The following is a 25,917-nucleotide window of genomic DNA, read 5'->3' as shown; positions in this document are numbered from 1 at the left end:
CGTAGAAATTGCAGATGCAAGTCCACTCAGTACACTAAACAACAGATCACAAAGAATTTGGCTTTGGTTCCAGCAAAATAACTTTCCTGGGACAGCCAGAGATGGTTCCTGACCTGTCCTGTCCCATGTTTGACCTGACTCTTTCCTGCAGGATAAAACACACATTTGAAAGCTCAGCTGAGACAGGGTTTAGAGGGGAAATAGCCCTTTCCCTTCTACACAACAGCTGGATTGTGCCTAAAGATGGAGATTCTCCACTCTGACTTCTTTTCAAGCTTTTAGTTTAACTTAGTGGAAAGACTATGTACTTTGCTGACCACTTGAAAAAGGGAAGAAAGCATAAAATTGTTGCTTGTGTGCACAGTCTTCCTAAGAAAATGTCTGGTTTTAGTTTCAAGAAAAAACAATGAACCGTGAGTGCATTCACAGAAATTAAAGGAGTGGATTTGGCTTCTTCAAACTCCTCAGTCCTTAGTGGACAAACCTGACAGTCACATTTCTTTATACATTTTATAAAGATATTATAAAAATAGAACTGGATCATTAGTAAGTATGTATTACTATTTATACCAGTTATGAATTTGGACTTAAAATCACGTTAAACCATCTCTCTGAGTACAAGAGGCACAGAAAGGTAATTTACAGGCAATTATTTCAGCCAGGTGGTTGTGTTTGTAGCAGTGTATCATAGTCTTATTTTCAGTCTGGGAAAATACATCTGCAAAAAAGAAACCAGATATTCTATTAGCATTCCCTCAAGAAAAGTTCTTCACACTAGGAAAAAAAAAAGTGTAATCATGGTGTAACCATGCTTTGAATATTTTCCTAACCTGGTGGAATCCTGCTAAGCCTGATGAAGATGAAACCTTCCACCCAACATGCCAACAACATAATTGGGATTTATAGCTGCAGGCTGGAGCAGTCTTTAGGGGCTGGAGGGAATGACAGGGAAATATCACTTGGAAGCAGCTTGAAGAGCAGGTCCCAGCCCTCCTCCCTGACAAACCCTCCCACATCAGTGTTTGTGCCTGCAGGAGCAGGGCTGAGCACCCACCTCGGGCACTGCCCCTGGCATCAGCAGGAGGGTGTTCAGCCAGCCCAGAGCTGCTGCTCTTTCCAGGAGGAAAGTTACCAAGAAAAGATGAAAGGCAGCCAAGGAAGTCTTAGAAAGAAGGGACAATATATGTATTAAAATTGGCACCTCTAAGTGTCACCCACATCCAAATATTCCAGGAATAACCTGACTTTGAAGACTGGGATTTTAGTGATAAATAATAAATGGCAAAGAGTACAAATCACCATTTCTGGTCCTACTCAGCAAGGACAGGAGCATTTTCTTTGCAATTTCATAACATTTGCCATCAGAATTCATGGTCTGGCAGTGGGGAAGTTCTCCCCAGCTTGCTGTGGCCTGGCTGTGCCTAGTGCTCAACAAAACCCCCACAAAACCAGAGCCAGTCCCAGGACCACTGCAGGGAATGGTGAAATGCAGCTCAGCCATGGCCTCAACACAGCAGCACTGCTAATGTCATGGATGGTGAGGTAAAAATACACTAGTGGAAAAGGAGCTGCTGTAATCAGGAGTTTTTATTGTTGTTTTGGTGTTGTTTTTTTTTTTTTTAATGTGGGAATTGTCCTCAATACTAGCTAGGAAGCTTTTTAAGGGTACAGCAGGCTATGATGACCTTGGAAATTAAGATTATGCTATGTTAGGTATTGTGATCTGTTGGGTAGATAAAAATGGAGCCATCTCCATCCTGCCAGTAAGTGCAACAGATAAAGAGGGGAAAGGAGGGTGAATTTCTTTCCAAAGCCACCCTTAATCAGCAAAAAACAGCAGACAAAATTATCTTTGGTAGATGGGGATTTGTGCAGTATGGGTTACATTTATTATCTGGCAGGTTATAAGCTCTATTTTAATTTCCGGTATTTTCCTGCTACATCTAAAGGAACAATACAAGCTGGATCTCCTGCATGTCATTTATAAGTCTGTGCATGTCATTTATATGGTAATGGGGGAGTTCACCCTCATCCCCAGTGGTTTCTGCAGAATTCTGCATGCTGGTTCTCAGCATATTTAGCTTTCTCCAGCGTAAATTAAAATGCACATTCATGATCTTTGAACAAAGCAGGCAGGGATAATTGGTAATTTGAGCCTGTTCTGTACAATGCAATTCAAAGTAATACTTATAATTTGCAGTTAATTAATCAGGGCTTTTTTTTCCCCCTAAAATTCTTAATTGTCTTTCTATGATATTGATTTTTAATAAGTTTTACTCCTACCAGTTTTAGTTCCAATTATACAGGCAATTTCTTGCCTCTGTTACTGCATGGCCCTTTGTGTGTTTACTTGCACATTTCCATATATTGGGATTTTTTTTTCAGAAATTTTTATATGCTGGTTTATGGATAGAGTTTTTGTTGGCTGAAATTAAAAAACTGAAAATAATGGGACCAATGTACAGCCAAGAGAAACAAGGTACATCATGGAATAGAAAACTCAGATCAATACAATGAAAATTTAAAAGAATTTTAAATATCTGGATTTCCATTGCCACTAGGAACAGTCAACCTCATTTGGTATTTAATTCATTATCCAATTAAAACTTTCTATAGAAGACTCTAATTGGAGCTTTAAAGTAAAACCAGCGTTTGTTACAGATACAAACTTTGGGCTCTCTAAGGAAATTCAGATGGTCATAAATATAAAAACAATAATATTATCAAATATAGATGTACATAGGGGTGGTGCCTGTGAGGGAAATATTCCATGGGAACTGAGCACCCCATGCCTGACCAAGCCCAGCCCTGTCCAGCCTGACCTTGAATGATCAGAGCTGAGGCATCCACCACCACTCTGGGAACCTGTGCCAGAGCTTCACCACACTCATTCTAAAAAACTTCTTCGGTGTATCTAATCTACCCTTCTTCCATTTAAAATCATCACTCCTTTTCCTATCACAACTGGTTTTCTAAAAAAAAGTCCCCATCTTTCTTACAGGCTTCCTCCAAGTACCTAAAGGCTGCAATAAATTCTGCCTGGAGCCTTCTCTTCTCCAGGCTGGACAAGCCCAGCTCTCAGCCTCCATAGCAGAGGTGCTCCAGCCCTCTGATCCTCTCCCTGGCCTCCTCTGGAAATTCCCCACTGGCCATTCTGCACACCAAACCCACTGGGGTTTATTTCCTATCTCACTTGTGGGATTTTCCTGGCTGTCACTGACAACCAGAGCTGCACAGACCTGGTTGGTGCCCCTGCCCCAGGGGCAGAGCTTTCCCCTTGCTTTGTCAGTAGATTTAGGGTGACTCCACTAGAGTCTATGGATCAAAAATATTGATAAAAGAAAGTATTTCCTGCTAGCAGGGATAAAAGAGATTTTCATGCATGGGCATTATCCTGCAGGGATGTTTTGTCTTTTCTTTATGCTTACCTGGGTCCAGAGTGGATGACCTTCAAGGCACACACCAAGGGAAAGAACAGAATTCTGCTCAACATTCAAGTGCCACAACTCTGATAAGCACAGTCAAACCCCACTGATCTGTCAGTGGCATAACCTGATTGCATACCTTTACCTTCATTATTAATAAATGTTCCTGTTATTTGATAAGAACACTTTTTTTCTGAAATATTGCTGTAAGCTAATTTGAATTCTGTTTTTATCCAGCTCTCTTGTTTTTTTTATTATTATTCCTTGGTGATTCTATTGATCTCAGTGGTTCCCCTGATTATTCAGTCCTGTAAAATCAGATTCATCCTCTGAGTCATTATTGAGCTAAATCTCTCAGTTAGCCAGGTCCTGAGTCACTGTTCAAGTTGAAACCTCTGGGAATTTTGCCATAACAGGGCAATATATACCCTGAGTGGTTTTTTAATGGCAGTTCAATGACTTTAGCTGTTTAAATCAGGTGAGGAATTAGGAGCCAGACTAAATTCAGTCAATGTGCTCCAGTTCCCATTTCACAAAGCAGGGCTGTATTTTGCAATATTAACTGACATTTATTAGCACTCAGACTAGGTGACTAGCAGGTGCTGCTCAGGGTGAATAAATCATGCAAGCAATTCACATGAAAGACAGCTTGTGCAAGTGCTGATAAAAGTCCATGGGGTTGAAGAATCAAGTTCTTTAATAGCAATGTCAGGCTGTTCAGTCTTCTTATCTCTCATATTTCTTTATGAAACATTAAAAGAGATTGCTTTTGGGCACTTGTGTTCTTGAACTATTGCAATCATCTAATGAATTTTTGATTCAGAGGGTTTTGTGATCACTAACTTTCCTGATACATCTGTAGCTATTGAAATGGATCCCCTGTGTCAAGGCTGGCTGTCCATCTTCCTCCTATCATAAACCCCACAGATTTGTTAGACAGAACCTGTAACTTTTAATTTAAAGGAAAGGTGAAGTTGAAGCTGCTTGAGCGTGTTTGAATAGAGAAATATTCAGCATATATTGAAAGCCCTGATTTGTCTCACTGCATTGCACAGATAAGCAAATTGCATTTCCAGCCATAGCAACCTGTTCAGCAGCACCAGAGGGGTAAAGGAGAAAAGGATTTGTCTATAAGGAACCTGCTGAATTTGGGCCATGTGAATTCTGTGTGGTCTGGGACCTTAGAAACTGAGAAGGTACAACAGGACCTTGCAGTATGCATTTACCCACAGCAGTGAGCTGCATTGCAAATTGCTCAGAAGACTTCTGCCAGGAAATGTTTCTACCCATTTAATACCTCCAGCTAACAGGCTTTCATGAAGAGCTGACAACAGCCTGTGGGTTTAGGTTTGTGCCAGGTGATGGGAAAACACATTCTTATTATACATTAGTGGCAGGCAGCAGTTTGCCATTGCAGGTGGGTTTCCTGGATGCATTTGCTCTTTGGAGTGAGTGCTAGAAATGGGAATAGCTGAGGATAGGATGGCTGATATTTCTGTTTTCATAATTCAAACCCCGTTTTCATTATTACATCTGGACATCCTGACAGATCACAGACCTGCCGGCATCTGCACGTCAGTCTTGTCATCGTGGTGCAAAGGCTGTTCCTGACACTGAGGCTGACTCACACAGCCAAAGGACACTAATTGTTAGCAGCAGTTGGGAGCATTAATCATGAGTGCTTTTGAAAATTAAGGATTCCTAAGGTTGAGGTACAGGTGACAAAAAAAAAAAGAAGTACAGAAAAGGAAACTTCTAGAAATAGGAGAAAGAGGATGTGGAGGCAACTCAACATTTTTCTGGTGTGTTTATTGGAAGAGGATAGCTTTTGTTACAAATCAGGCCCCAAAATACTGATGTGCCAACAGGATAGTATGGCTTTGTGTGTGACACATGGGAATCCTGCCTGCCTGCTGTGATTGCTCTGCAGAGGTGCCAGACTTCCTGGGGCTCATTGCTCCTGCTGGACACCCAGGATCCACATGAAACCTGGAGGGCAGCTCCTCTCAGTGGCTTTTTGCACTCAAATCAAGTGGGATTTGCAGACTGAGTGGGATTTGAGTGTGCTCAGTGTGTTACAATGTGAGGGTGGCCTGGAGGAGACACTCTGAATATTATCAATAACTGAATTCTTATTTGTAAGAATCCACCTGTATGTCTCAGATGACATCTCATACTTGTGTGTATCTGTTTTGTTGGGTGGTTGATTGGGGCTTTTTCCCAACAAATCCATTTGTGTGATTGAGGGAGATTTTAAACATTCATGATTTTAGTTATTACAGCCTGAGCTTGGCCTCCTGTGAGTCTTCTGTAGGGGCTGTAGAGGTGTCTCTGAAGATAGGATCAAGCTGGTGTTCAATAAATCCAGCTTTTGAAACCCCCAATCACTCAAACAGTAAAGAAGGTCTGGCAGCTACTTGCCAATAACCTCATAAACAACATTCCTAATGCCCTGACTCAGTTGGCAAACACAGAATCCTTTGGTGTTGGAAACACAACAAATTAGAAGAATCAATGGGTCAGGGAAAAGAAAAAAAAAACAAAAAACAAAAAACAAAAAACAAGCAAACCACATTAAATTAATAGTTTTTAAATAGAGTGAAATTAGGAGCCTCAGAAAATCTCTTCTGTCCGTCAGGAGCTTGGTCCCATGCTAATATGATCTCATCTTGCTTTTTGGGGATCGGTGTCCTAAACATTGTTCTAGAGAAACACTGGTGGTTATTGCTGGCAGTTGGGGGTGTGGATGAGGAGGCCAGGTTGGAGTGGCCAGGATTTGGCCAGGCTGGCTGGCAGATTTGCCCCTGACATTCACTCTGGCTTTGTTGGACACTCTTTGCTCTTCATTCCCGTGTGTTCCCTCAGGGATCCTGGCCAGGTATCAGCGAGCATCCCCCAGTGACTTGTCTGCATCCAGAGCACTGCAGCTGGTGGTGTTGTTCCCCAGAGCCCCCTCCATCCTCCAGAGGTGGAGGTGGACCACAGTCCATTTGTGTCCACATTTGGTGGGGTTTGCCTGTTTGCCAGGCCTGGGCTTGGCTTGGGCTGAGCAGCAGCTCTGGGCCCACAGATGTGGGGATGTGGGGGCAAGACTGGATCTTGCTGACCCCACAGAACACGTGAGGAGGGGTTTTCCCCAGTGGCCAGCATGAACCACCCTGCTGAAATGAGCTTCTCTCCTGGCCCTCAGCACGTGGCCACGGGGAGGCAAGAGCCCAAGGTGAGCCCAAACCCTTGCCTGCTGCCTCGACACGATGTTCTGCAGCAGCAAGGGGCTGCCAGACAGCGTGAGCAGAAAACAACCTGTGTTCAAGCAATTAAAACAGATGACTGAGAACAATGTTATAAATGCCAATCCAGTATTCCAATTGAAAATATGATTTGGTTTATGAAAAATCAAATTACAGAATTTCGGTAAAAGCCCACCAGGGTGAACTGGGAACTGGGACGCAGCCTCTGTTGCACTTCAGTCCCCCCAAAATTCATGAATTGGCCCCGTTTGGGGTCCAGGTTTTATACACTTTATTTTTGCCCCGGCATAAGATTTCCCCACGGTTCTTTGTTTCCCTGGAATAGTTATTTGAATTCACCGCCATCTTTGGTCTGCTGAATGGGGTCTCCTATGGGAGAGAGAAGTGTCAATTTTAGTCCTCTGGTGGGTGAATGGAAGCTGAAATTTTGAATGGACAGGCGAGATGGTGCAATGATGGTGCTCTGATGGCTCTGCTGCCCACGGGAGGAGAACTGATCCCTTATCTTAATGTGTCTTCCCTTCTGATGCCAATCTCATCATCTCCAGCTCCTGGCATCTCATTGTGTCCTCTTGAATGGTGGTTTTTGAGTGGTGCCCGCCTCGGAATTTCTCAAAACTGTGGCTGGCTGGAATTTAAATTATACTCTATATTACACTTACCAAACCATGATTTTAACATATTATAATACATAAAACCACAAATTAACCCACTATATCTATCACAACTAATTACACTTGCAGCTCTCACCTTCTCTGTGCCTGAGGAGATGCAGAACTCCAGGCTGGGCTCCTTTCCCTGAGGTGAGGGGCTGCCACCTTCCCGGGCTGCCAAACACACAGGAGCTGCTCGCCCTCCATGGTGAGGTCTTGGATCAAGGATTTGGGGTTTCTAAAACACATCTGCCATATCAGAGTCTCACAAACAGGATGGGACTCTGCCTAGTTGCAGACTTAGGATTTATTATTTGTCCCTATCATACAAGCAACAAGCAAGAGACACAGGAAAACAATAAAATCTGTGCAAGGCTAGATCAGCGACAAAGCCACAGCTGATGCAGAGCCTTTTTCTAGATATTTTCTCAACCAATGCTTTACAGAAGAAGTTTACAGTCATATTATTCTAGCAAATCAGAGAAAGACCCACATGGGTTTTATATTAACAATATGACTTCTGTAAGCCTAAGAAACAATACACAATAATTAATTATTTAAGATTGAAACTTTCTCTATCTTTGCAAAGCGTATATCCAAGACCTTTTACATCCTGAACCAGCAATCAGTCCTTGTTCTTGTTCCTTATAATAGATATAAATGTATTCACTTACTTCTTCATTTCTTTGCTTCCTATGAGAAAAATTTAAGATTCCCAGCCTTTCTTCAGCTTTTTGTCTACTTTCTAGGGCTTTTTTGCACCTTCTAGAGTGTTCTGCTTTTTAGATTCCCACACACATCCTCAAGAATGCCATAAAAGCAAGTAATAGTTTATTCTTCCTAAGCTTGTTGCCTGTCAGTGGCAGAGGAGACTCTGTGTTCCAAGCAGGAATAAAGGGTCGCAGGGGTGAGCACTGCAGCTTGTTTTCCTAAAGATCTCTGGGAGACCTGCAGCTCATTTTTCTTAAGGATCTCTTGGACGAGAGCACAAGCAGCTTGAGTAGGGTTGTTCTTTGCATACAGATCCACAGAATATTCTGCGTTGGAAGGGACCCACAAGGATCATTGAGTTCAAATCTTCAGTAAATGGCCTGCACAGGGATCAAACCCACACCCTTGTTGTTATCAGCACCCTGCTCTGACCAGCTAAGCTAATCTCGGTGTCAGGAACTGTGGAATTGGGCTGAGGCCATAGTTTGACCTCAGCCACATAAATTTTTATGTTTTCTACAAAAGGTTGTTGAATTGTTCAGCAGCCCTGCAAAATTACATTTTTTTTTCCACCTGACTCAATTAGACAACTGTGAAAGAGGATTAATTGCTCTGAAATCAATAGTGCTGCAGAGCTATTGCTGACATCAGCACAAAATAATGTCAACACAGGAAAATGTAGATTGGGTATGGTAATCTAAAACAGTTTTATACTATTTGCATACACATAACTACTTTTTACACTGATTTTGCATCTATTACAATGATTTAATGGAAGTCAGTATAGACCTACACTACAGCAACTGAGAGAAAAAGTTGATTGCATAGAATCAAAGGTCATTTTCCACAGCCATCCCTGAAACATGTCTCAGTAAAGGCAAATAAGAACAATGAGTTTTCTCTAACTGGCTAAAAATTCTTGCTTTCACACTCTACAATAGTAATCAATTTGGACATGTGGTTGGGGCTTTGAGATGATCTAATAATTGATTTTAAAACAGATGGCAGCTGTCAAATAAGCATTTGTATTTATTTGATGTTTCTATGAGAACCCTTGGGATTTCACTATCTCAGTAGTCTTTGTTTTCTCCTTTCCTAGACCCTCTTGCTGTTCTCTGATCTCTCTTCCTCTCATGTTCTTTTGATACGTCCTACTGACAATTTCTTTTGAGCTTTCTTTCCCAATGTAAGCCACGGCCTTCATGTCAGGCTTTAATATCATTTTGCTTAAAATTCCTTTTTATTCACAGTTTTAATAAAATAGCAAAATGTCTTCAGCACACCAAATACTTCACGATCTGAGCATCAGCTACAAGACATCACACAACCAGAACCATTGGTTACATTCCCCAGAATTACTGTGCTTTACCAGATCAGCAATAAATAACACTGGTCCTGAGAGCTTTCGAACCTTAAATTGCTGATGGCTTCGAATTATTTTTTAATTTTGTTTTTAGTGATAGAAAAGGGTTGCAATGGTACAGGCCAGACTGTCAGAGGACTGGTCTGTCTGAGCATCTTTGTCTTCTTGTTCAAGTCCCTCTTTCTGTTAACTCACACTTGAAAAATACAAGTATTTTGTGTCTTCTTAGAAGAAGACCCAGGAAAAGGTGGGTTTTTTTAACTTGAAAATTATCTTTTTTCTCAGTTTTTTTTTCCTGATATCATTGGAAGTAATCTCTAAGCTACCAGTGGATTCCTCAGTCAGTCACTAGTGAAGGCTTCATCTTTTCCAAACAGCAAGCCAGAACTTTGCCACCTTCAGAAGAAAGGCAAAACTCACAAATATGACTCAAGATTGACAAAGGCTGCAGAACTAGATGGATTTTAGGAAAGCATAAAGAAATCTCCCTGGCTATGGCATTTACATGTACGTGTTTATTAGCAAAGAGCAACTCTGCCAGTCTAGAGCCCTATGCAAGCCTGGGAAGTGGATTTGTCATGGAAATGTCTTTAGAAACACTCCAGTGGCAGATTATGGTTCAGAACATTAAAATCATGTCTGTGGATTTCCAAATGTGGTGCATACAACAGTTCTTTCCTCCAGACTCTGCTGGTTGCCACAGAGGTTACATGAGATAAATGCCTGGTGCTTTTCCTGCATTGAGTCTATCAAGGAAGTCAGAGGTCTGAGTGCACTTCACTGGGACTGTTCAGTGCTTAGACAGAGCTGGAAAGGATAATTATAAATGTCTGAGTTCCATGGATAAAGTTGCTGTACAAGTATCAAAAGGAATAGCCAAATCCACTTGTGAAGATCCTTCCAGGATTGGGCTGGATATTATCCATGGAGTTACAAGCCAGAGGATTTTTGGGATCTCTTCCAGACTCATTTGATTCCTTGAGAAGTTTGTTACCTGAAGTGAGATAAAAGTCTCCCATTTCACTGCTCTTGCAAGTGCTGCAGGAATTAAATTGCAGTTTGAAACTATCTGGTGGCTGCTTAACTTTATACACACTGGACTCATTTTTGATGACAGACCTCACAGAAATGTCCACCCAACTTCTGATCCACTCTTCAGTCTTTCCAGGGGTTACCCACACTGTGTCATAGCCAAATGCAACATCCACTCCCATCTCAGCCACAGCCTGAGAACCACTGCAAGAGACTTCTCATTCTGCTCCCTGCTGGTGAGCAGGAGAGCCTCCCTCAGGAAACACATCCCTCAGAAGACATTCCCACTTTGGGCAGCCCACTTTGGGCATTCCCACGTTGGGCAGCCTGCTTCTCCCTGGATGCTGCTCAGGTCTTGATTCCAAAGACAGGCACCCACATAATGCAGGAATGCAGCAACCTTGAATTCGCTCAGGGAACCTTCCTCCCATCTGTCCTTTCCTCCAGTTTCTTCTCTCTTCCAATGATACTGAAGTCTCTAAGATGGATATATGCCCAGTTGTCACTCAATATACTCTGACCTGGGACTTCAAATTCTCCTCCTGAGGGTCTGTTAACTTAGAAGATTGTTTGTTTCACACAAAAGGTTTGAAAAGATCATTCAACTGGGCCTTACTCCACTAGAATAAAGGATTTACACATCCTGTAACATTCCCTGAGCACAAACACATCAGTGGCCAATACATGTCCCCACTGAGGAGTCACTTCTCATGAGCAGGGTCACCCAGCTGGTTCAGAGTGATTCTTTACTGAATGTGCTGAGGTGGAATAAACACTGACTTGTCTCAAACCCTGTGCTTGAACCCAGCAGGTATAACCAGCCCTTGTTGTAAGGCAACCACACACCTTACTCTCAGTTCTTTTGGGGTTTGCATGCCCTGTTGGGGCTGCCCAGCAAAACTGTGGGGAAGGAAGGAGCCCAAAGCCACCAGGATCTGCCTGTGAGGAATCCCAGCAGCTCACTCACAGCATCCTGACATTATGTAGCACTCAGACTGCAAGCTCTGGGGAAGAGGGCAAAGTTTTCATCAATTTTCACTTCATGCTCTCCATCAGGAAGTCATGATCCAAATATGTAGGGGGGCTTTAGTATTTAGGAAGAATCTGGTTTTTTATACACATGAGGCAGGGTCTGAACTAACTTTAGAAAGACTCAACAGTATTGAATGCAGCTGATTTTTAAAGGTGCTAAATGCAAGCACAAGGAATAAACTGTCTCCAAGAAAAAATTCTCTGCAAATCATTTTTTCTTTCAGCTGAAAGAACTTTCTGGTACTAATCCGTTCTATAGTCCATAAGAATGTTCTCTGGTTTGCTAAAGCTAAATGATCTCTCTAATAACAGCAAGGTCCTGGCTTTGTTTCAAGGCAAAGGTTCACTCAATTAAATCTCATTAACAGAGGACCACAAAACCTGCACTAAAACCTTTCTGGGTATGTGACCTTCAGCAAAACTGCTTCATTAAGTCTGAGATCCTGGAGAAAATGTTTGCTGAATAAAGTCATTCCTAATTAATGTTAAAATGTCAAGGATTCATCTGCCATCCATCTTGCTCCTTTTCCTTTATGCTCTTCATTATCTCTTTAACGGGCAACCAATATAAAAGTCAAAAGCAGCATCTTTTAAATGTACATGTAACAGGTGGGACAATGCAACAAAGCAAATTTGCCAGATGTGCTTTCCCATTAAACATTTGTAACTTCCTAAATATCTTTCAAAACCCCACTTACATGTTGCCACTAAGCATTGATTAATTAGTTTGTTATTTCTGAAAACCATAAGTATCAAGGATGAATTTTCCCTTGCACCCTTTCTGATATTACCTTGAGTTTTATTCCAAGCCATATGCAAGTCTTCACTAACAGTGTTTATTTAACCTGTGATGAATAGAATTGTCTGTTCTCCAAGGATTGCTTATGCATTTTGGTTTTGTTTTGTTTTGGTTTTTTTTAATTAAGGAGTGTCTAGTGAGTTTCTACTGTTCAGACCAGAGAGATGTCCTGGGTGGACTGGGGGGGTCATCAGAGGGTGATGTAAAAACGTGGTAGGTCTGAACTGAGAAAATCCTCATCCATTTTTCCAGTAACCAGTAATGGCAGCAGACACTGGAGCTGCCTGGACCTGGGCAGCAGGACTTCATGGTGAAGCTTTAGAAACCTTAGAAACGCTCTGCAACCTCTTTAATTTTTATTCTCACATTAAAGTAATGGGACCCATCTTCCTGCCCATCAATCTGTACAGCATATGCAAGCCCTTCTGGTGGTTTAAATAGGAATGACTCACACAGATATTAAACCTCTTAATGAAAATGGATTACATTATTGTCTTTCACAAAATGGGAGGTTTAAAAAGCCAAGTTAATGCCTTCCAAATGTCAGTAACTGGAGACACTTTGGACCAAGAGTGAATTTTATAGCTTTTCTGCAGATGTGTAAGATGAACTCATTGTTACAATGAAGGATCTTAGATGATATGGAAAGTATTAGAAATTAGAAGTTATTTGAATTTGAATTTAATGAGAACTAGGTTCTGCCAGTATTAAAAGTAATTTCACATGATGGCAATATTGTTTTCTCCTTAGATACTTGAACTCTGACATGTTTGCATTGGCATCTTTCTGAACACCTTTTCAACAGAAACTATACCACTGAAATCTCAAAAATCCCCAAATTCAGTGGTATAAAGGTTCAGGCTCTAACCCTGGCTACTTATGGCAAATTGCCTTGCAAAAGTGATTTAAAAAATGAAATAGGGGTAAAAGTCAAGATGGTATCCAAGGCACAGACTTTAAGGCCTGGTATCTCGTTTTGAAGTTCTGGCCTTTCTTGAGTTACAGAAAATTTCTATATTTATTTATTCCCAACTGGCAGCAGAACCGAGGAATATTTAAATTGTTGCTGGAGTATTTGTATAAACATTGTTTGAATTGATTTATATGTGCCTAGTCTGATGTTGTGAGCCCTAATCCTGTGCAGGACACATGGCAGGAGCAGCAGGGCCTTTTATGCTGTCATGAGTGTCTGTACTAATATGAATAATTTGATGTTTCTTCAGCAAAGGTAATTAAGGCTAATAACCTATAAACACAGAGTAATTGTTATCAATTGTGTTCATTTGTGTATATGGCATAATTTGATGAGTATTTTTGATTGATATTCCTATGGCATTTTCCCTGTGCTGTGATTAGGCTGGGATTTTCATATCTGCACTGTTTCATTTATTGCTAACTAATAATTTACCTCTAATAGCCTTTTTTTTTTTTTCCCTGTTCTCTCTCCTTTTTTTTTTTTCTTAATTAGAGGAGATCTTGAAGACTCACATTGCTCACTGGTGGTCTCCTGATGGCACCAGGTTGGCATATGCAACAATTAATGCCTCCAGAGTCCCCACCATGGAGATCCCAATATATACAGGCATCCTTTACCCTACTGTTAAAACATACCATTATCCAAAGGTAAGGGAAAATAAAATAATCAGTCCTGCTGCTCTATCAGAAATAAATAATTGTTTATTTCCAGTAGGCTCAGACAGGAGGTTACTAGTCCACACCCATAAGCAATGAAAATAAACAGATCCAAGGGAAGATCAGCTGTTCCCCACACAGTGCCTGTGGTCCCCATTGCTCTTTAGCTGCATTTGTAAAGTTGAACTTTTCTGGTTCTGTGAGAATTAGTAATTCTACATACAGTGAAAATAAAATTTAGGAGTCCTTGCTTTTTATGCTCACAAAAGCAATTGTGCCTCCATGCTGGAACGGAGGGAAGTTGGATGGTGTCTGAGGGTTTGGAATTTCTGTATTTCTATATTTTGACATGTTTCTATATTCAGATATGCTTCTATATTTAGATAAAGTTCTATATTTAGATGCTAGGTGATAGATTAGATAGACACACACATACATACACATATTCTATATTTAGATAAATTCTCTTTTGTATAGAAAGAAAATGTAGTATTAGAATATCCAGGATGGCCTAATGTCAGGGGAGACATTGGTTTTAGAGATTTGCTGTGCCTGAAAGACAGCAAAGACTTAAGATCCATTCTCCCCTTGACTGCAGAGACCTGCAGTGGGTGCACAGCACAGACACAGCTCTCCCCCAGCACAGCCCCACTGCTGCTGTTCTTGCTGTGATTTCCTGCTCTAAAGCACTACAGGGGGGTCTGCTGCAGTCATTCCTTCTGGGTTTCATGCTTTAGCACTGACTGCCTAAGACCTCACGTGCTGATCCAAATTGAACCACAATTTAACAGGAGAGATACCCACATATATGCAGGTTTTGTGGAAATCACAATGGTTCAGCAGGGGATGTCCTTTCCTACAGTACAAAATGAAGCAGTATTTTACTACATCATCCTGTTAGACAGCTCTTTGTCAAGAGGTGCAGGAAATAGCAAAATTTCTAGTTACCTTGAAAAGCCAGATTTTTTACTAAGGTTAGAAATGTCCTGAGTAAAATTGTCCCTTGTTTGTGTCTCTCCACACCTCTGTGCCACATCCCTGGATCTGCAGTCACCCTGTGAAAAGCCACAGCAGTCCAGTCCATACCCCATTCAGTGGGAATGCTTTTTATAATCTATGGGGATATAATAAATCAAAACCCTTCTGTATTCTATATGATATAGTAATTTATTCTTTTTTTAAATCTAGGCTGGAATGGAAAACCCAACCATTTCTTTGCATGTGATTGGTCTGAATGGACCCACTCATGACCTGGAAATGACTCCCCCAGATGATCAGAGAATGAGGTAGGTGCTTTCTCACCCTTGAGTGCTGGCCCCAGTTCCCTTGGGGTTTTAGATCAGAGTCTGACTTTTTCAAGATCATTTTACTGTTTTTAACACTGGACCTTTCTCTGCTGCTATCAAGAAGTTTCATTTTGTGCAAATCTGCCTCTTTTTTTTTTCAAATTATTTGTCTTTTACCTGTATTTTATGGAACATTGTATTAGAACAGGTTTACAGTTAATAACTCTAAAATAATCCAAATCTGTTTATGTGAAAGAATATATATGACCTGTGGCCAAACCAAATGGACATCTGCCTTTCAAAAATGAAACTTCAGGCCTGTGTACAGCAGGTGGGAATTCAGGATCACAGTATCCCCATCACAGTATCAGAATGGTGGCTCCTGAACAAGATAATTTCTCTTTAGTAGCATTCTCTGTAAACAGAGAGACTCAGAAAGGTTTTAATTACAGCAATAACTTCCGACTGCAGGATGCAAGTGCTGTTCATAAATTTGTTCTATATGGTTATGGGGGGCCATAATTTATTTTGTTGCAATCAATATTGCAAAATGATGCAAAATACATCATAATTAATTAGTGCCTGTATATTTCATCAAAACCATGGCAATTGCCATCTCTAGGGATGATGGAAGTAGTGCTGCCAGAGCAATAGGGGTGTATTTTCATTATGCATATGTTTTCTGAAGTGAGAGGAGCAGTGTGATAAAATTTTATTAAAATAGGCAAGAGGGATGTACTGTACATTCAGCTACAGAAGGGAGTTTGAAGAAAGCAGGGGAAGCTGGTGATAAGGATCTTCCAGCAGACACATCCTATCTGAAGCACTTCAGTGCAGATGATATATGGACAGAGTGGTATTTCGTGTTCTTTTTATCTGGAGCAAAGTGATTTAGTACAATTAATAAAGCTGATAATAAAGTGGAGATATGTCACTGCCTTTTTTCTGTCAAAATTGAAAGAAGCCAGAAATTTTCCACAGGAATTGGATATTTTTTCAGTAAAAAAACCAAACCAAAGCAAACGAAGCAAAGCTGATGATGGGAAAATATATTTAGAGGTGAAATGTGCAATATTGATTACTTGTCCTTCTTAAATATTATTTATTCTGAACATTTTTTGTCAAGTTTCCTTGAATGCCATGCTTTTCTGTGAAAAAAAGAAAGTGAAGGGAAGGGGTTGAAATTGAAGGGGGAGAAGTAGTGCTACAACATTTAATGCCTGATGGGCATTTTTTATTTTGGTGAAAACCACTAGACTTCAAGAGTTTCATCAGCAGATGGTCAGAATTGGATCCTGACCCAGCTTATTTCTCATATTTGCATCTCAGGTGGCAAACTGAGGGATGATATTCTCTCCCTCAAGTGCAGAAGTCGTCACTGGCCCCTGCATGGGCCAGAAACAAATAAATAATGGAAAAACTCAGACAAGTCCAATGTGGATCTGAGGAGCTGTCTGTACCCAGGGCTGGGCTGCTGCCTGTCCCTTGGCCTGTAATAAATCACTGTCTGTTCTGTGTGGTGGTTGTGGCTGTATTTCCGTGGTCACACTGTATGTGTAGGTGACAATTCCTATTGTAGAGTCACACCTCATGTTTGGGATTCCTGCCTCCAGGAGGCAGCCGTGCAAAGGGGCATGAACAAGGGTGCTGTGCAGTAATCTCAGTCTCAGATGATTGCAAACCAAACCAATAATGTCTTTACTGGGGCGTGGAAATTCATTTCAAAACTCTGGATGGCTTCACCCTGCCTGGCAGGGCTCAGACAAAGGTGTCCCTTCCCTTCTCCTCTGGTGTGGATGTCTAGAAGTGCAGTGCTCAAGGATCTGCTGGTATAGATTTCATCCTGTGGAAGAAAAAGGTTCTCCTTTAAATCAGCTCCACATAAAATGTGGGACAGGTCAGGCAGAGAGGGCTTGGCAATTGCACTGATTTCCCATTTCTCTCCACTGGCTGCTCAACCAGTGCAGCTGCAAGAGCAGCAGATGTTTAAAATTAGCTGAGATGAATCACACCTTCTTGTCTCGTTTTCCTCTGCAAAATGGGAACCATAAAACTTGGGTGTCCTGTAGAAGAGATGTGAGGGGAAGTAAATGAAATTACTCCACACTAGTCAAAAACTAGAATAATGACTAACCAGGTATCTGCAGTTATCTGGGCTGGGTTGTCCATGGTCTTGATGGCCAGAAGAGGGTTCAGAGAGAAATTGAGAGTCCATGCCCTTCTCTGGGGTGGTAGAGAACACCATGATTCACCTTAAATAATAATTAAAAGTGCCTGAGAAATAACTGTGTTCAAACAGTGAGAAGGATGTAAAAACTTAATATATATCCTTGAAACTTTAAATTGGATTTATGGAAAAAATGCTCCAAGCCACAATAAGAACTAAAATCACATTCCTTTTCTGGGGAGACTGAATCTTTCATTTTGGAGAGAAAGAGAGACAGTTATACAGTTTAATTTTGCACTGTTGTGTTTTTCTTCCTCTTAGGGCCTACACTGTTGCTGATAAAGAGTAAAATTACAATTTTATTTCAGGCTCTAAATTTCCAGACTGTGTTGTCTCACCTGGGCATATCCTTCCCCCCAGTGCAGTGGATGCAAGCATTGAGACCTTTTGTTCCTTTTCCTGCAGCCAATTTCAAGCACTAAATATTACTGAAAAGTACAAAATCAATTTCCAGCTTGTTACTTTTCTAGACAAACAGACCTTTGTGCTTTTGCCCTCACTCTTCAGTATATGCAGGAGCTCTTGCCAGAACTCAAAGGACTCTCCAGTGACACAGAGCATTATTTTCAAAGAGAGCAACAATTCCTTATACATATTTTATAGCAAACAAATGAACTAATACATTTTTTATAGACTGTATGCTGTAAAAAGTCACATTACACTTTAAGGATGTCTTGGCCCACTTGGCCCAGCAGTATAATATAACATCAGCAGCTTTGGCAGCTCAGCCAGAGTTGTGCCCTACAAATGAAGAGCTGAATTGCTGCAGAGGTGGACATCAGGTAGCCCTGGCTCTGAGAAGGCAGCCATCAGTGAATTTATTCCTGTGTTTTCCAGCCCAGCCTGAGTGGTTGCAGTCCTCACTATTGCACAGGACTTTCCCTGAAGGTATTGATTACAGGACTGTTCAGCCCAAACCTGTGACTTACTCCAAGTATCATCACAACCTGAGCATGTCCAGCAGTAAGATGGTGCAGGCAGTGTAGGAGGGTGGTTTTGCTCATGCAGACTCTCTCTGCTGATGTCTTTATGGCAACCAGCTGCATCTGCTTTACAGAAACCCTGTGTTTCTCCAAACTCTATCTTTCTTACTATTTGTCTTTTAATGCAGCACTCCTGGATACTTTGGTGTGTAGCCAGCATACTCAGAGGCCATCAAATTTTCATAAGCATAAACACCCCAGCCATTGGTAGTGATGGGTCTGAGTCAGCTCAGGTTGGTGTGCTCAGAATGGGAATGGTTTGCAATTTCTTTTCCACCTGTGTGTAAATTTGTAGCTCCAGGCAGTTCCATCCTTCTTGGAAGACAGAATAGCTTGAAAGATTCTTTATCTCTGTATTCATCTCTTCTTTGAAAATAACTGCCAGAAGTGGCAGATAAAACACCTGCACAGCCCTAAAAATGTCATTTTTAGGGGTTGAAATCCATACATAAAGCAGCCTAGAGACATCAGGACACGATGTTCTTTAAAACCATGGCTCTCTCCTGGACTGCTTGCCTGCAGCAGCCCCGACTGCTCTGCCGTGTGGCTGTTCATGGGGATGGCAGTGGTGTGATCTGCTCTGTGTGTGTCTGTGTTTGCAGGGACTACTACATCACCATGGTGAAGTGGGCCACCAGCACCAAGGTGGCAGTGAACTGGCTGAACAGGGCCCAGAACGTGTCCATCCTGACGCTCTGCGACGCCACCACGGGGGTCTGCACCAAGGTGGGAGAGGTTTGGCTTCAGAACCCACAGCCCGTGCAAGGAGAAACTATTTCACTGCTTTTACATGGTGAAAAGTCGGCTGGAACACATTAATTTGGGCAGACAGAATATTCATGTTCACAGTTTTAAATTTTTTTTTTTTTTTTTTTTTTTTTTTACACCTAGAAATCCAAGAACACTCTGGGTGTGTTTGAGGGAGAGTGATTACCTGTCTGGAAATACCTTTGTCCACACACAAGCTCACATACCTCAACAATTTGCAACCTAAATGTCTTTGCAGCATTCTAGCTGCATTATATGTATTTAATGGCATTAAACGCATAAAACTCATGCTTATCTATATATACCTTAATTGTAGTTAATTAATCCCTTCTATAAAGGCACAAATACAAATGGTGTATTGATATAAGGCCAGCAGATTCCATCATTTAAACTGGTATATGTTTCCACTGCACAAAATTGTTCCAATATCCCCATCCATTGAAAAAGATGATGCAATTCTGTGCATAGAGCATGGTGAGAAGTTTTTTCTTAATAACTTTCCTTTCAGTCTTTATTTATTTCTTAAGAAGATTTATTTCTTTGGAGAATAATATATCTTGTGGATTTATGTGCTTTGTCTGTATGTGTAAACTGCTTTTTTGATCTAGTGAATGCTTATCCATCAGGGAGGAAAGTCAAGAAAAGCAGCCACTGGATTCCACTCCAGAAGCACATATTTAAACAGTTTATTTGTATTTCTGAGCAACCTTTCAACTCCAATCCAACAACTTCCTGCATTGATAGGCAAAATATAATATATAACAAGTACAGTATTAATGATCTTTTTTGTGTTTTAGAAACATGAAGATGAGAGCGATGCTTGGCTGCACAGACAGGTAAGAGTGATCTTCCTGTGGTCAAGTTTTTAGCAGGATAATTGCTTCATTGAGTTTTTCCTCAAAGAGAAAAACTGATTTCCAGATTTCAGAGAGATACTTGGACAATGGTATAAGCTGTATAACAGAAAAGAGATTCTCAGTAACAAACAAGCTCTTAGTAAAGATACCATCCACTCTGGCCAGTCCCATAGTCCTTAGCCTGGAATTTACTTGTGTTTAAAAGAGGTGAAAAGCTGATGTGGGTGGAAAATCCCTCACTGGCAGTGTCTGTATAGGACTGATTAACCCGAGAGGCAATCCTTCATATCCTGCCCTGACACGGATGATGATGGTTTAAATACTATTGATGTTGTTTTCTGGTCGTTTTATAAAGAGGATCTCTGTCCATTCAGAGACAAAATCATGCAGATAGACTGTTGAGTCACTTAAATATCATATATAACACTTGCCCAGGAGTCAGTTTGTGAAGGGACCTCAGCTTAGATGAAGCTGTTGTTGAGAGAGAAGCTGTGATCTCGATTCAGCCACGACACTGAACTGTTTTCCAAGCCTTGTGTGAACACCAGACAGGGAGCAGCACGTCACAAAATAGCTTGTTCAATATATTTTTCCAAGTCCAGGTTTACAGCATTTTGGATTTTTGTTCTCAGCCTGTTCAGAGGAGCCCAGGCCCTGTAGAAATGGCACCACATCAGTTCACAGCAAGAACAATGCTCTCCCCTGTTCCAGTGGCTGGCCTGCAGCAATGAGCTGTGTGTGATCCAGATGAAAGTTGATTGTATGGGGAAATGGATTTTGTGCTCCAAGCATTTCAAATAGTCTTTTTGCTGATATAAGAGTAAAAATGATGCTGAAATATTCTTTACATTCATAAGGACTGTATTAGCTTGAGTGAGAAATAAAAGACAAGCCAAATCGAGGGAAAATTAAATTGTCCAGGTATTGTATATTAAAAAAAAAAACCACCAAACTTAACAAGCTTTATTTATTTTATAAGTTTGAAGGCAACAGCAATAAAATAATCCTTTCATTGCTACTTGCTGCAGTATAGTAGAAGTTGTGTTTTATATTATTGACACAGTACAGTGGAACTTGTGTTTTTACACTGCTGTGGTTATTTAGTCACCTACCACGTGGACAGGCATTAAAAGAAGTTGCTTTATCCTCAATATCTGAAGTAAATGATCTGTCAGTCTATAATTGGCCTGCTCCAGGGAAATACAATTTCTTTTACTACATCTCCAAAAAGCCTATACTTAGTTTGAGAGCACACACTTGGTTTGATGTTTGAGGAGGTTGTTCATTACAGCCAAATGAGTCAGACATCTCAGTGCTAAACTAAAATAACATTTTCTATGGACTTTGGAGACATTTGATAGCATCCTTCAAAAGCTTTTGTAGGAGTCTGCAGAATTATATAGCACTTTTGCCTGTATTTCTGACAACAAAATTACTTAAAATTCTAGTTTTGGCTGAATATGATTACTGGGATAATTGTATTTTCTACATTTGCCTTTTATTCGATGACACATTAATCTAGATAACTGGAAAGGTATTTTCATGGCATGTGTGCCTGACTATGAGGGTGATGTGAGAATGTCAAATTCCAGTTTGGGTCCACTAATCTCTTCAAGAAGGAGAGGAACTGCACATCAGGCAGCTGCTGAGGGAGCTCAGGAGTGTGGCTTGGCGCAGGATGAGGAGTCCTGGGTTGAGACATGTTAATATAAGTATTTGCAAATGTGTTGAGACATGTTAATATAAGTATTTGTAAATGAGCCAGGTGTCCTGGCCCCTCTGGGGACAGCCAGGGTGGTGGCAGTGGGTGACACAGCCAAGGGACCCTGGGCAGGGATCAGCCCATCCAAAGACCTCCTTTTGAGGAGAGTCCCAATTTTAAATCAGTGGGACCAAGGAATCCAACTGCTTGCCTCGATCTTTAAAATACTTTTAAATTCTCCATGTGCATGCTTTGAAAAGCATACACAGGTTTTACCTTTTTCCTGGGAATTTAGGGGCACCCTTGGATAGGGACAAACAGTCAGCTGGGAGTAGGAGACAATAAGATACCCAACAGGGACATGAGGGGGTCTCCAAGGATGGCAGGGTTGATTTTTTCACTGTCTAAAATCCTGGGAGTTCTGAGATAAAGCATACAAGCCACAAATTTGAATTTTGTTGTTGTAGTAGTTTGGTGACTCAGTGGCATTTAAAAGTCAGTGTATGGAAGGTCATAGTAAACAATCTTATGTTTCCTTCTGGGCTAAGTTCATGAATATATTTTATGCAAGTCCAAAACCTATAGAGGCCTTTCTCCAACACAGGCAAAGAGAAATAATGCAGCCACTCCCTGTGCAGCTAAAAAATAGGATAAGCTACTTAAACTATAATGATAAATACACAGTATTTACACAGGATTTGCTAGAAAGTATCTGTCACTCCTTGTCAGATGAGGTGGCACAAGTCCACTGAAACTGTCCAGGGACTCTGGAAGTTTATATTTCTTTTGTTTATATACTTGCTTTTACACCTCAGAGCACAAGAGCCAGACTGACCTTCACTCATACTTCTCCTTAAACACACAACAATTTAAACACTAATTATAGCTGTAAGCAATTTTGTTTCAATTTTTGTGAAGAAGCCCTTTTCCAGTAGTCGTGGGCACAGTCATATACAGGCAATGAGTCAGCAAGGGAGAAATCAGGCAATTTCTGAGCACCTGCTGAAGATAAAGTTTACTGGCATTTTAATTGGTTTATTTATTAAATTGTGAACGTGGCCTGAAAAAAAATTAATTATAAACCAGGGTGCAATTGCAACTCCATCAAAGGCTGCAGTCTTTGACATTGTTGTTGGCAGGACCAAGAGATTACCATAAAATTGTTTAGAGCCCTATAACCTCCAAAAGTGCCTGTGTGGGCTGCCTGCCCTCCCCTGATAACAGTTTCCTTGAGTTGCATTTTTCTTTCCAGTCCTCCAGTTTCCCAGTGTTTCATATGACCTCAGTCTGAAGATAAAGACTCATTCTCTTAAAAGGTGGAGATGCTGAAAACCTGGCACTGTTTTTCTTTTACTACTCCCTTACTTTAATCCTGCATGATAACCCCAGTAATAATTCTTATATGTAGTAAATAGGAGATATGAAAAGAGATTTCTAAAATAAAAACGGAGTTCAGAGGAACTGACAAACAGGACCCACTCACTGTCTAAAGCCCTTTTGCCTTATGTAATTACCCCATAACTGACTTAATTTTGGTCTAAAGAAAAAAGGATGCAGCAGAAATAAGACCCAGAGTTCCGTAACTCAAATACACAAATTCATCTACCAGAGATAAAAAAGCAGCTCCTGGCTACAAAGAATCATTTTGAGTGCTTAAATGAAGAGTTCCCATTTCACCCAGTGGAGAGACATGGGATCCTCTCCAGTTGTTGACCCTGATTTTGGTGCAGCTGCCCTGGCTGCAGAGATGGCCAAAGGTGTGGTACAGCCAGCCACAGATGAGGATGAGGATGAGGAGGAGGAGGAGGAGGAGGAGGAGGATGAGGATGAGGATGAGGATGAGGATGAGGATGAGGATGAGGATGAGGATGAGGATGAGGATGAGGATGAGGATGAGGATGAGGACGAGGGGTGAGGATGAAGCTCAGCATTGCCCCAGGGCCTGAGTGTGTCAGGAGATGGAGAGAGATCTTCCCCCTGTGCTCTAAAGAGAGGTGGCTGCATTGTCCCATTAGAGTCAGTGCACATTGGGTGTTTTCTTTGATGGATTTAAACAAAGTGTTTACCAATATACAAGGGATTAAAAGAATTCATGTCACACCTATCTGTTTATCAGAGCTATGGGCCTGTGACACAGAAAGCATTGGAACATTTCACTGAAAGAATGATTGCCAACACAGCCAAATCATTATTCTGGCATCTGGGCAAAGGTGGGTCAGACAGAGAGGGCGGGAGACTGCTGAGGAAGGGAAAATGCATCAGAGAATCAATTGGAAAGGATTCAGTTATTCAGATTAATTTGTTTCCTTTTTAAAACCTGAGGATGAACCAGAAAATCATAATTCTTACAGAAGTATAATTCTCAGTCAGTAATAAAACCAATATGCAAAGAATCTGCTTTACCACTGATTTCTGTGAGGAAATGTGTGGAGTCCAGCCAAGGGCATGTGAGGCACTGGAGCAGAGCAGGAGGCTGGGAAGGTGTTGAACAAAGACAAACCAGTTTGGAGCTGCAACGTGTGGTGCTGAAATATGCTGATTGTTTGGCCCATGTTAATGTGTGGGTGGTTTTGGTGGAGCTGTATTTCTGTGTCCACTCATCTTTCATAAATTCCAACTCACCATAAATGGGGTAATTTCTCTTTCAAACATTTTTCCTGGTGAGTGTTTGATCGTGCAAACCTCAGGGTCAGAGACACTTGTGCATTCCCCACCATCCTGAACACATTTTATCTTCCCTTGTTTTACCAGAGGAGTCCTCCTCAGGTGGCTGCAGATCCAGTGATTCTCTGTGATCCCTCCCCAAACACATTGAATACATTCCATCCTTTTTAAAAAATTGTTATTCTTTGCACCAGGACTTTGTGTTCTGCTCTAGGATCTGCAGCAGCTCAGACTGGATTTAGCACTGTGCCCTCACCCATCCTGATTCTGCCAGACTTGGAATAAGCCCTGAGGCACTCCTTGTGTTCTTCTGCTGACCATTTGCAGACATGCAGGGCTGAGTTGTGCAGACCTCCAGGAGGTTCAGAGCCCTCCAGCAGCCTCCCATTACCTTCTCTTTTCCCATAAAGCTGAAGTATTTGGTGGCAATATTTTCTCATATTTCACTATCATCTACAACAAAAAAATCACAGATATCTAAATATATTAATATATTACAGCATACAGATATATTAATATCCTTTAAGATGTATTAATGAAACATGAATTTGTTCAATCCCTTTTTGCACCTACTGATAGCAGCTGTGTCCATAAACCTCCTGTGGCAAAAGCTTCCAAATAATCCATACCTGCTGCATAGTAAAAGTATTGTCTTTTACTAGCACTAAACTGATTTATTATTTTCAAGGAGGGCTGTTCTATTATTGTGGGATTCAGTCAACAATGGTTGACAAAAGGCTCAGACAGATCATATCACATGCAAAATATTTTAATTACGTGCCCATTGTAGCTCCCTAAATTATAAAAAATCCTGTTCCAAGAGAATTTCAATCTGTCTCCCCATCTGCCACCTGGGTAAGCCATCATCTCTGTCACAAAGTTCTGACTGCATTCATGTGTTGCCCTTCCAGCAATGGAACATGCAAACAGACTGTGCTGAACCAGAGCTCAAACCTCACATCTGTCACCTGTGCCACGAATCTCCTTCCCCTGTAGCTCTGAATGAGCCTCAAACCCATCAGCACAATCCTGCTCTGGCTGGCAGAGACTTATTGCTGGAATATATAATGCAGGAGGCACAGACACAGAAATGGAGGGTGAACTCGTTCCTACCTACCTCAGGAAAGGAAAACCTGTCGAGCAGAAGGTTTGCCTGAGCTATCACAGTCATTATTCAATGAGGTCTCTCCTGTCATGAAAGACATTTGGAAATAATATAGAGTTTCGTGTTTCGGGTTCCAGAACAATGTCAGAAACAAATGAAACCATTATTTCATAGAGCTGCAACAAGCTGCAAATGGGCACATTTTAAAATACACTGAAAGCCTAAGCAGGGGAAAATAAAAGGCAAAAGAACAGTTTGAACACCTAATAGAGCACTGACAAATCTGATAAATAGCAGAAAAGAATTAATCAGTAAAGAACAAAGGAGCAAAGGAACACAGAGTAAGAATAATGTGTTAGCTGACACGAAATAAAAATGTTTATTCCTTTGCTATGCCATAAGTCTCCCTGTACAACCAGGTTCCTGC

General features: G+C 41.1%; 1 protein-coding gene across 4 annotated transcripts in view; it reads left to right on the top strand.

Moving 5' to 3' along the window:
- The window catches only part of DPP6 (dipeptidyl peptidase like 6), a 544,817-nt gene that overhangs the window by 477,914 nt on the left and 40,986 nt on the right, over positions 1 to 25,917 (top strand). For all 4 annotated transcript variants that reach the window (XM_063415978.1, XM_063415995.1, XM_063416003.1 and 1 more), the window contains exons 9-12: positions 13,735 to 13,889; positions 15,087 to 15,184; positions 18,997 to 19,120; positions 19,960 to 19,998. In XM_063415978.1, coding sequence (XP_063272048.1) covers positions 13,735 to 13,889; positions 15,087 to 15,184; positions 18,997 to 19,120; positions 19,960 to 19,998 — 416 coding nt within the window. The remainder of the gene's footprint in view (positions 1 to 13,734; positions 13,890 to 15,086; positions 15,185 to 18,996; positions 19,121 to 19,959; positions 19,999 to 25,917) is intronic.

The sequence above is a fragment of the Prinia subflava genome, chromosome 1 (assembly GCF_021018805.1).
Source record: "Prinia subflava isolate CZ2003 ecotype Zambia chromosome 1, Cam_Psub_1.2, whole genome shotgun sequence".
NCBI lineage: Eukaryota > Metazoa > Chordata > Aves > Passeriformes > Cisticolidae > Prinia > Prinia subflava.
The sequence above is the reverse complement of the archived record's forward strand: the minus strand, read 5'-3'. Positions and strand labels throughout refer to the sequence as shown.